This window comes from Marmota flaviventris, chromosome 14 (genome assembly GCF_047511675.1).
Source record: "Marmota flaviventris isolate mMarFla1 chromosome 14, mMarFla1.hap1, whole genome shotgun sequence".
NCBI classification, from domain to species: Eukaryota; Metazoa; Chordata; class Mammalia; order Rodentia; family Sciuridae; genus Marmota; species Marmota flaviventris.
The window spans coordinates 43,653,670-43,666,016 of NC_092511.1; the positions used below are offsets into that span (position 1 = coordinate 43,653,670).

Sequence of the window (12,347 nt, forward strand, 5' to 3'; positions counted from 1 at the left end):
TTCTTGCTATAAGCTTGTAACAATCACTTGGTCTTTTCCACAAAAGTGATGTCAAACAGAACAATTCAAGGAGAGAGCTCTAGAAGCAATATACCAACGTTAAGTAAGAAAATCATAGTTGTTCTAAAACTGCATTCCTGAGATGACACCAAAATCTAAGCTTATGACATATTTTTTATTTTCTTCAATGATGACAATAAATTGATCCTTCATACTTTTCCCTTCACTAAGATAATTGTAAAATTTTGTTTTCAATAATAATTTATGTGAATATTAACAATGAAAGAATAATGGGATTTCTGGTCAGTTCTGAGTTATAATCCTATCTTGGGAGAGTGTCTTATCTGAGTCTGGTTCCACATCTGTGAAAAATGTTTGACATTTTGAATTCCTCAAAACTCAAAACTTTTCATCCTATTTGTAAGATGCATTGGTTAAGATTTACAAATGGTAGATTATGACTACATTCTATATCTGATATACATGAACATCATCAGAAATGAACAATATAAGAAAATATCCAAGAATCTTAGCAAGCCCCAGGCCCTGGGTTCAATCCTCAGAACATGAAAACAAGCAAGCAAGAAACAATATATCCAAGATTCAAGTGACCAACCAAACCACAAACATGGACTTCAATTTTTTGTATGGTTAAGGCAAAATAGAGATGACAAATTTATTTATTACAAACCATCATGGCAGTGATCCATATCACAGCATGGCCTATATCATAAGCATTTGTTAAAAATCTTGGAACTAACACTTGACTGCTTCCCACTGGGAGGTTCAAACTTCTCAAAATTCTTGTAAATATCTTTAAAAAAAAAAAAAAGGAAAGATTTTTTTTTAACGGATAAGAATTAAGAATAAATACTTACAGGTATCAAAATTAATTTCTTAAATAGCTTAGTGCTATACATTAGTGATATTGAGTATACTCTCATCTCATCTTGGAGGTCTTTAACCAACATTATAATTGTTTAGTCATTTGCTTTAATTTTAAAAAACAATACGTAAATATTAATAGATACACCATATGACATAGGTCACAGGCACAAGGATGATAATCAGCTGTGTCCATGTCCCCCAAAATTAATGAGATTTATAGTTCAACATAAAAAGGCAAAACAACATGTGGTTAGACATGAAAATTTTTTACCCACCTGCCTTTCTCTACACATACACAAATTATCATTCCTATACTCCTGTTCCATGCCCAGGATGCACAACACCACCAACTAAAATTTAAGTATCTCTAGCCAATTACTTTCCTATTTCAAAATTTTAATGCTAGCTTCATTTTTCCCTTAAGTATTTGTATTTTAATCAGTCACACAATAATTTCATTGTAATGCAATTAAATTTATGTTTTAAATCTATATCTTCGTTGATGGATGCCCAAAGGTGGGGGGGAGTACTTCTCCTTTCAATTAGTTTTAATAGCCAATGGCAAGAGAAAGAACAAACCAAGGCAACCAGAGCCTTTCTCTTACTTCCAGTCCTGTTCTAACACCAGTGTATACATCAAAAAACACCTGGATGTCCTATTTCTAGTCCTACTAATGTTCCAGAAGTGATTCTACAGGTGAAATATCAAAGATGCAATATTAAGAAACACCTGAACCTAGAGACACTCTTAGTTTACTATAGAAAAATACATATTATGATTTAAAAAGAGTGTAACCCCTTAATAGTAGTAATCAAATATAATGCGCAAAATTTGCTTTCAAAGGTATGAATCCATGACACCCTTAATATACTTAGTACTTCTATACTCACTCTGAAACTTATAGTTCATGTCCTTATAGAAAAGACAAAAATCATGTACTCCTGATACCCTGATGTTTCAGTTGCTTACTGAAAAGATTGGCTCACCTCTATATTCACTAAGAACCAAAAAAAAAAAAAAAAAATTTATGTGGCACTGGGCATTAGTATACAAAAAACACTTCTCCTTTACAACACAAAGTTGATTGTCAGTGCTGCTGTAAATATGTTAAAATGTTCTTATAAATTACCTTTGGTACATATGGATCCCAATCTATGTACCCTATATTATCTGTAGCCAATCGAGCAAAGAGATTTACCAGTTGCTGAAAATAAACAAAACAAAACAAAGTTAAGGAGAGTATTTCTTGCTGCTTTAAAATATCATAGTCCTGCCCCTTAATCATTTGTTCTTACTAGCAGTCATTAGCACAATTTGACAGATTGTTTTTTTAAAAATCTCCAAATTTAAGTTCTGATTTATGTCACTCATTTTGCATCTAAAATGCTTCTAAAAAGAAATGACAAAACATCATCAACAATACAAAACAGAAAAGGAAATTTTAATCCAATAAAATGTTTTTTTAAAAAAATCCATCATGTGTCCAGCACTATCTAGTGTAGGTTACAAAGAAAATATTTTTATACTTTATGCATTTTGTAATATATGCTCATACTCCTAGATATTGATAAGTAGATGTCTACTTTTATTAGAAAAATAGTAAATAAAATGAAAAAGAATTGATCATAATATTGCTAATGGCAATTCTAACAAACTGAAGTTACTTGTCAAGTGATCTATTTATCTCCAAACAAAAACATAATAAAACAAGAAAAACAGGATACTCACCCCCTCCCACTGTGGGAGATTTTGCACTGAAACCCAAAGGCCAATTAATTCATCAAACCAAAGTCTGAAGAAGAAAAATGTTGTTATGAATAGCAAGTGATTATAGAAAGTGGTTCAAAGCCAGGTATCCATTGTATTTTTAAATCTATTATTCTTACTGATAACTACACAACCTAGAAAAAATAATACTGAAAGTTACAAACTTAACAAAATAATGGAATATTTCTTGTCTGAATATTCCCTTCCTAATTTATGCTATAAAATGTGATCTCGTCTATTAAAACATCTGTTGTACTGCTAAATTATTACTGTCAATTCCTAATAGCTGTTTCCAATTTTCTTTCTCTCCCTGACTTTGTCCATTAATGTCTTCCTGTTACTATTTGTTCTTACTATTCTCTTTTCCTTTCTTTCCTAATTTCCTAAAGCCCTCATTCTTATTTGGCTTTTCACACAGCCTTATTTTCTCTTTTATTTACAATCTTCTGTTCAACTGTTTTAGCCTTCACACACTTCAAGTATAATAAACATAATGAGTTTGCAAATTTAAACTTACTGCTTTACTAGGTTGTTCATATGTATATTTCCTGCTATGTTACTGAATTTGTTAATATACGTATATACTTACTTAAAACCTTTATGATGAAGTTCTGGAGGAAGGGAGGTAGGAAGAAATATTTCAAAATAAGTGATGGCCTTTTGCATCGTTACATCAAAAGGACACATTAAAGGCCGCCATTCCTCTAGCATTTCTGCTGTTGCATCTGCTGGAAAATACCTAATAAAAAAGAAAGTTTTCATGTGTCTGATCATTGGCTAAAAACTCTACAACATCAATACATGACTGACCAAAAACGGGAAGGAAGAGATGAGATGTTTAGCTCAGATGTAGAGCACCTGGGTTCAATCTCTAGCACCACAAAAAGGAGGGTTGTGGATTTTATAAAGTATATCACATACCACAAATGTCAAGATAGCCCACAAAAAACACACATTTTTACAAAATATAAAATATATATCCCAATATACCTGGGATAAAGTAAATTCTCTTTTGTCAAAAAATCTTTAAAAAACTTCTGTGAAGTTGGTAAAATTAGATTAAAAGCCCTTCAATCACCCACAAAATTAAGCATGGTTGTTTTTTTTTTCTTTGTCCTATGTACTAGTAATTTTTAAAAAGTCTTATATGAGCCCATTCTACATAAGAAATGGAAATCAGTGAGTGAGTAAAACTGGCATCAGTCCAGAGGTCTCTGGGACCCTTTGTTATTCTTGTTTATTTGTTTGATACTGGAAATTGAACAAAGGGATGCTTTACCTCTGAGCTACATCTTTAGCCTTTTATCTTATTTTTATTTTTAGACAGGGTTCCACTAAGTTGCTGAAGCTAGCCTCTAAATTCTGATCCTCCTGCCTTAGCCTCCTGAGTCACCGGTATTACTACATGTGTGGGCTACCACATCTGGACTCTTGACCCCTTTGGATGAATCTCTGGACACTTTTTACCCTCATGGAACTACTAAATCCTTCTGTGTACCAGAAGACTGGACTAAGAATCTGGTACTAAAGATTCTAATATTCTGCAATTATGTGACATGGCCAGAAGCATCCCTGGGGTAGCTATGTAACAAAATTAAACTCTCAAGTGTGCATATACGTACAATATTAAGGTAAATGGCTAAAGATGACACATGTATGGTTGCCAATTCAACTTAAGAAGTTTAAAACAAGAAATAATGTCTGAGAAATATGAATTCTACCCAAAGAAATTGGGAAAATCCTGCAGATCTACTTATATTTTTGGCTTACCCAACATACTATGAATCCTGCTATATTTTCCTAAACCTGTGTTAATGTAAATCACACTTCAATCTTTTATGTGAATCACATTTCTAATAATATTTCTGTTGAGTTCACCAAGCATTATGTGCCAGGTCCTGTGTAATGGGTTAAAACAAAACAAAAAATAAACACTATATTTCACCTTCAAGAATTTCATACATAAATCTAATAATCCAAAATAAAAAAACTGGGAGTTCTATAAATTACCCAAGAACAAGTATGTACCTTGGTAATAGTTAAGTTTCAGTGAGGAAACTAGGCTAACATGGTAACTGCCTAAAAAACGTCACTGCTCATTGGTGGCTTGTGACTTAGGTTAGATCTTAAGCCTCTTATGAGGGAGACATTACATACGCTGAAAATACATCTGCTCAAGACTAAGTTTTATAACAGGCCAGTGATAAATATCTGCACTACCACTGTACCTGTAGCAAGAAAAAAAGCCTTAGAATGGCTGGATAAGAAAAATATAGTTCAGGACTGGGGATGTGGCTCAGTGGTAGATTGTTTGCTCAGATGAATGAAGTACTGGGTTCAATCCTAGCACCACCATCAGAAGAAAACAAGAATATAGATCAAATACCTAAAATTGGACTTGACTTAAATTCTATCCATATTCATTTTTAATCATAATATAGGACATTTATCATAAGAATGTAAGAATTCAGAATTAAATATTCTGAAACAGAACATAGTTATGAAAAAATTAGACTACATTCTTGTCACAATATTTTAATGTAATATCTAAAGTGCTCATTTTAGAAAATATTCTGATCTGAATAACAACTAATACTTTAGGAAAACCTTTCAAATAAAGATAGCTATATATAAATTACAGTATTCTTTATAATGGGTAACTTAAAATTTTCTAAATTTATAAATAAAACATGAAAAATTCAGTTCAAGAGCTGGGAATGATATGCTACATTAGGTGACTAACATCACAATGTTGGAAACTATTTATACCTTTAATTTTCTCTTCAAAACACACTAAAGTTGGGGGAAGGCCCACAGACACAAGAGGCTTTATAAATTGAGAAACTACTTACGGTCGGCAGCTTTTCACGAGTGTTTTGAGAACATTTTCTACAGAACTGGAGGAGGAAAAAGCCATTTGATAAATTAGATTGGGCTATTTTAAAGAACATTAATAGTATTAAGCAATTTCTAAGATATGTTCATACATTCAGCTATTATTTGTTTACATGTAAAAACTAACCCTTCTCTTTCTTACAATAGAACTGCAATGATTAACTACCTAAACTCCTAATCTACTATTTCCTCTGCCCTCATTTTGCTCCTTCTCTGCTATAAAGAAAACATTACACTGGAAAAAGGCCAAATTATTTTCAATCTTTACAAAGTAGGGAGCAATGATCCTACTTATCAACACATGAATTGTGCTCAGTGACTTGAAACTTCAATTTTTATTATGCTGCATGTACATCAAAATACAAACAGCAGACATACCAAATCTGGTAAGCTTCTATGAGCAACTGCCAGAAATAAATTTTGTAATCAGTTAACAAGAGTTCTATAATCTTCCAAGGCACTTTATTGCCAGCAACAATTATCAAAAACAGCAGCCATCTCTTTGACCAGCTACTAGCAAAGTTAGATGAGTAAAATGAAAAGCTGGAACTTATTTTTCAACATTTCAGAACCTCAAGGGAATATCAAAACAAATTAGCATATAAACTTATAATGAACATTTCTGTTTTAATGAAAAGGCCAATGTATACTAGTTTAAATACATGACCAGAGTGGAATATTTTAAATATTGGCTAGAAATATAGTCAAAAGAAGTCACATTGCAAACAAGCCAAACAGGGACAGTAGGTAATTTTGAACTGAAATTTTAAAATAAATGTGATTGCTTATAGGATGGTAGGTATGAGTAAAAATAAAGTTCTCAAATCTCAAACAAACAAACAAAAAATGTATATATATGGAAGAAAAGGGTAATGTTCAGGCAGTGTTTCCACCTAACAGTCTCATTAACCTTCTTTGAATTCCCTAGTCCAAAGGTTTAACTTCTCTGAAAGCTAAAGAACTAAACTGCAAAGAAACTAGTTCCAAGGAATAACAGACTCAGCATGCATAACCAATATTATACTACCAATACAGAAAACTATAATCTCTTTATTTGGGAGCAATAAGAATCATTTTAATTTTAAAACTACTCAGAAAAATTAAATGAAGAGGAAACCAGGAGATAGTCATGAGTTGACTTCTAAATTAAACAGAGAGCCACATGACCAGAAAGCCATCATGAAGCACTTTTTCTGATCAACAGAGAGCTAGGCTCTCTACTTTCTTGCAGGGAAAACAAAGCAAAAACAAATAAAACAAGAAGAAAAAAAAATCTAAGAAAGTGAGAAACACAGTTTAGAAAAAAATCTAGTTTGCCAGGTTAAAAAATGGGCAAACTTCTCTCAACTGCACTTAAAGCTCCCTGAAGACCACGGCTCTGATTTTTACTTAAATGTTTCCAAGGTGCTTATAACAAGCCTGTCTGTTCATATATTTATACACATTTATACTTATCCATTTATTTACAATATTCAATAAATATTTTCTATCAGGACAACAAATAGCACAGATCTTGGGTCTTCTTTTAGTTTAGATTGAAGAACAATTTAGGAACAAATTTTAGAATAAACAGGCAAGGTTTGAAGAGCCATCTATAGTTCCAAACTAAATAATAGGCCAATTTAAATGCAGATTTTGAAAAAATAATTCTAAAATGATAAACTATCTTTCCAGAGAATTAAGCTGAAGATACACAATTCTACAACTTCCTAATGTTTGTGTTCCCACTAACTTTTTTTTTTTAACATTCCTTCTGTGACAACTGGTTTGAGACAGTGTAACGCCCAAAACCTGTTGCTTCTAAGTAACTTCCTACACCAAAGAATTTTGACTTAATGTCAAAACTGATTCTAGAAAGCAAGTCATAAAAGGCTGCACAGCTACAAGTTTTCGCTAGTTAATTAACACTTGGTATCGTCACTTCACTTATTATGAGGACTAGGGTTTGTGGGAATGTGATTTAATTCACCTAAATAAGGCTGATTTCAACCCCTTCTTATACATAAGGCCTGTACCATTGGATTTATGCTCTTTATCCAGAAAAGGGTACAATCTCTCTAACCTGTGATATCTGTATAGTGACCTTTTGTGATTCTTGTAATCTCTCAAGATGAAGGGAACAATGTTTCTGTTTAAAAATAAAATAAAAGGTTAAGGCTAGATGCTACTAGACTATATTTCATTAAGTTTTAGAGGGAGTGAATAATCACTACATACTTGTAATTGTTGGAAATTTATAATACTAAAGTGATTTAGTATTTATAATACTAAAGTGATAACAATTCAGAACACTCTTTTTTTAATCAAAAGGGATCTACAGAGTGACTAAGCTTTGGATGGATTTTCTCATACCCCAATTCCTCCTAGAAATGGCATGTTAAGTTGAAAAGAATATCATATAATGGTTCACAGTTTGGGCTTACGTTAGATATGAATATGAATACAAATTCTTCTACTTCCTAGTAGTACAACATTATAGCACAGTTTTTTCATCAATGAGCAACAATACCTACCTCTCATAGAACTTTTACAAAAATTTAATAAGATAATATGTAAGTCAGTTATTAAGTGACCCAGAATTAAACACAATAAATGTTAACAATTACTGCTTCACATTTAGCTAAAATAAACTGCATTCTCGATGTCTGTAAGAATTGAAATTTTGTGCTCATTTTGTTTTTACATTGATTCTATCACCTCTGAGTGGCTATTAATTAATGATTTAGGAAATCACATCAAAATGGGAAATTCTTCAAATGCTACTGTATTATTGGGACAGGAAGTGAGTTCTTATTCCAGTTTCGACCATTGACTGAGTGCATTCTCTCTGGATCGCAATTTCTCCTTACGATGACATTCTTTATGACACACTAATAAATGCTAACTATGTAGCAAAGAAGCATGAAGATAGTCAATCAACTTAGCCTCCAGTTATTGATGTAGTGAATTTTATATAAATTTGAGTTGAGTCTTATCTCCATGGTTTTATTTAACTATCATGACAATATTCACCTCTAAACCAAAGAAATGTATAGTAAATAATAGGAGAATAAACTGAACTGCTCATAGCCAGAAGTACTTGCAGCTTTGTTTAAACTAAAATTTGACCTCAGGCCAGATGTGGTGGTACACACCTGTGATCCCAGCGACTTGGGAAGTTGAGACAGGAGGACTGCAAATTCCAGGCCAGCCTCAGCAACTTAGAGACCCTCTGTCTCAAAAAAAAAAATTTAAAAAGGACTGGGAATTAACCCCTGGGTTCAATTCTTAGTACCACACATTAAAAAAGGATTTCAGAATAATGTTTACTTTTTCATAAATGAAATGGGAAACTATATCAACAGCATTCTGCATTTCTCTGCCTTAATCTCCTCATAATTTAATTGGAATTGCCTATACAGTATTCTTTCTTTTTATGCAAGCACATAGGAGTCAGTTTTACTTTCTCTAAATATAAACAAAACCTGCCATAAATCAGTTAAATATTTTCCATCTACCCAATCTTTCAAAATCTTATATTACTCAGTTAAATGAGCAAGTAGTTTCATACAAAATTAAAGTCAAGGTAATTACACCATAAACAAAGTTACAAATAACATCTTTATCATTGATGAAGCGAGCACTGTTTTTTCATTAAAATTAAGAGAAAAGTACCTCTCTATGGCAAATGCAGAAAACTATAGTAATCCTTACCATTTGTAAAAAGACCATTTATAACTACTCTAAGTGATGACAAACCTGATTATAATAACTAATAATTACTAAGTTTTTTATTCTTTTTTTTCCCTAAGTTTTTTTAGGGTTAGATACATAACTCAATTGTAGAGCATTTGCCTACTAAGTTTAATTCTAAAAACCGTAAGAAAGAAACAGTTATTTAAAAAACATCACTGTACCACAGACACAACATATCATATTAAAAATCATTTAAAAAATCATTATACAGTTAGGCATGGTGTTCCACTTCTCTAATTCCAACTACTTTGGAGACAGAAGCAAGAGGATCAAAAGTTTGAAGTCAGCCTAGCCAACTGAGGAATACTCTCTCTCAAAAATGTAAAAATAAAAATAAAAAGGGCTCAGAATACAACTTAGTTATAAAGCACATGCCTAGCATTTGCGCGGAAGTAGGTTTAATCCCTAATACTGCAAAAAAAAAAAAAAAAAAAAACTTTTTTTAAAGTAAACAGAATGTTTCTCAAACAATGTATTAAAAAAATCACTGCAGGGTGGGCAGGGGATGTGGCTCAAGAGGTAGCGCGCTCGCCTGGCATGCACAGGACACTGGGTTCGATCCTCAGCACCACATAAAAAATAAAGATGTTGTGTCCACCGAAAACTAAAAAAATAAATAAATATTTTTAAAAAATCACTGCAGGGATTGGGGACTTAGCTCAGTGATAAGAGTGACTGCCTGGTACATGTGGGGCCCTGGGTTCAATCCCTACAACTACCATTAAAAAAAAAACAAATTCCCAAACATTGCAAATACCATATTAATAATCAATATTTACTGCTGGATACATGCCCATAATCCCAAAGATTCAGGAGGCTGAGGCCCTAAGCAACTCAGGGAGATCCATAAAATATAAAAAGGGCTGGGAATATAATTCAGTGGCAAAGTGACCCTATCAATATTCAATATCCTACCAATAATAATAATATTTAAAATATCAATATTCAATATCAATAATATTTAAAATATTATTAATATTTTAATTATTTAATAATATTTTAAATATCAATATTCAATATCCTACCAAAATAATAATAATATTTAAAGAAAACAAGAGTTACCTGCACCCATTTGTAAAAATTGATGTAAGTATAATTCCCATACATTTTGTTAGCAGCAATACTCTACACAATGTGTGTGCTTCCTATATTTCTAACTTTCAATTTGTGCTTTTTTTTAATGAAGTAAACAATAATCATTGGTTATATTGCTAGTGTCAAATTCATAGTTACTTATCTCCTTTCCAATTCTGCTTTTTCTATCAAATTAAAAACCCTGATGATTTCTTTCTCCAGTAGGAAGCAGAAATACATGAGTGAAGAAAAAGGTCTTTTGCCCTTGAGACAGAGAGGGGAAAAAAAAAAAAAAAAACAGAAGGGAGAGAAAAAGAAAAAGAGCCTGGGAGAAGAAAAGAAAGGAAGGGAAAAGGAGAAGAGCAGAGAGAAAGAAGTTAACCTTTGCTCCAAATAATCCTGAAATGCATGTCACGCTAAGCAGTCATTTCAGAAAAGACAAACACATAAAAGATATAACTTTTAGATTTGAAAGACAAATAGTTAACAAATGAAGCAATCTTTCAGTTAGATTATAAAAATAGTATTCTAAAAATAGTATGAACACATGCAGTCAGCTGACAAAACTGTTGTAAAATGTGTCAGAATACATCTAAGATGAAAATACTCAAAACAAAAATACCAGTACAAATAAGCATGCCATATAAGTGGCTCTTTTTAAGCTAAGGGGTTTTGGAAATAAAATGTCTGTAAAGAGTAATTTTATCCAGTGATTGTAAATTTAAAACACTGCTGTATTAGTGCATGAAATAGAACGTTAAGCAGAAAAGCAATTAAAAAATTATTAGAAATTCAGAGAACAAAGGATTGCTTGGAGGAGTGAAGAAGAAAGTGTCACTGTATGGCTTCCCACTTCTTCAAAGACTACTGGAATCCTCAATTCAAGGCAAGTGTGATGAAGAAACACCAAGAACCAAAACACTGTGAAAATCTTTCAAACTGAATTTTTATAATTATATACAGATTCATCTGAATAGAAATAAAGGTGTTACTTTCAAAAGAAAACAAAAATATAACAGTAAAAGGACTAAAGAAAATTAGAGAAAATAATTACAGAGAATCACAGTCTTGCAAAATGTTTTTAATACCATATTCTTTTTTTATTTTTTTTGGAGACAGGTTCTCACTATTTTGCCCAGGCTAGCTTGGACTGATCCTTCTGTTTCCACCTCCCAAGTCACTGGGATTACAGATGTGCACACAATGCTTAGCCTATTTTTAAACTTATACAGAGACACTAAATTTCTAATTTTTTCTTATAGTGCAGCTTCTCACCAAGTCCTCTTAAAAGTAGTTTCAGATTCCCAATAATTTTCTTTTTTAATTGGGGGTCGGGTACTGTGGATTGAACTCAGGGGCACGCCCATTTTTTGTATTTTATTTAGAGTCAGGGTTTCACTGAATTGCTTAGCACCTTGCTTTTGCTAAGGCTAGCTTTGAACTTGAATCCTCCTGTCTCAGCTTCTGAGTTTCTGGGAGATTACCAGTATTCTTTCTGAACCCTTTAAACTTGAACAACTTATCACTTCAAAGAAAAGACTCAAGCAATGATGCTGTACTTCATAACATATACTCTGTATAGTGAAGGTACACAGCCCTGTGTGAAATACTTCACACCACTGGAACAATATAGCTCATCTTCCTAGAACATCAATTTTAGTCATAGAAATACAGAGAAATGTTTGCTTATAAAAACATTACCTAATAAACCTACTGCAGATATGAACATTTAAGAGAATACATGAAACTTCCAAGAAATATCTCATTCCAGGACCTCTTTAGTTAACATCTTAGGGACATGAAGAGGGTGTTAGTGAAAATGCTAAGAAGCACTGATACAAAGAAAAGACTACTGGATTGGAAATGAGAAGGCCTGGGTCTTACAAATTAAAAGTAAGATAAGACAAAGAGTACTGAACCAGTAAAGACTGAAGAATGAGGCAGAAATTTTTGATTATTTGAATCCAAGATAAAAGGTAGCAAAAAT

The 12,347-nt window shown here is 32.3% G+C and overlaps 1 protein-coding gene across 2 annotated transcripts in view; it reads right to left on the minus strand.

Moving 5' to 3' along the window:
- Window positions 1-12,347, minus strand: part of Psme4 (proteasome activator subunit 4) — a 98,760-nt gene that overhangs the window by 64,754 nt on the left and 21,659 nt on the right. Inside the window, exons 4-9 of one of the 2 annotated variants that reach the window (XM_071601568.1) lie at window positions 8,686-8,766; window positions 5,509-5,553; window positions 3,246-3,395; window positions 2,618-2,681; window positions 2,019-2,093; window positions 692-814 (exon numbers count right to left, since the gene is read on the minus strand). In XM_071601568.1, the coding sequence (XP_071457669.1) occupies window positions 692-814; window positions 2,019-2,093; window positions 2,618-2,681; window positions 3,246-3,395; window positions 5,509-5,553; window positions 8,686-8,766 (538 nt within the window). The remainder of the gene's footprint in view (window positions 1-691; window positions 815-2,018; window positions 2,094-2,617; window positions 2,682-3,245; window positions 3,396-5,508; window positions 5,554-8,685; window positions 8,767-12,347) is intronic. The other variant, XM_027934320.2, reaches the window with a different exon arrangement.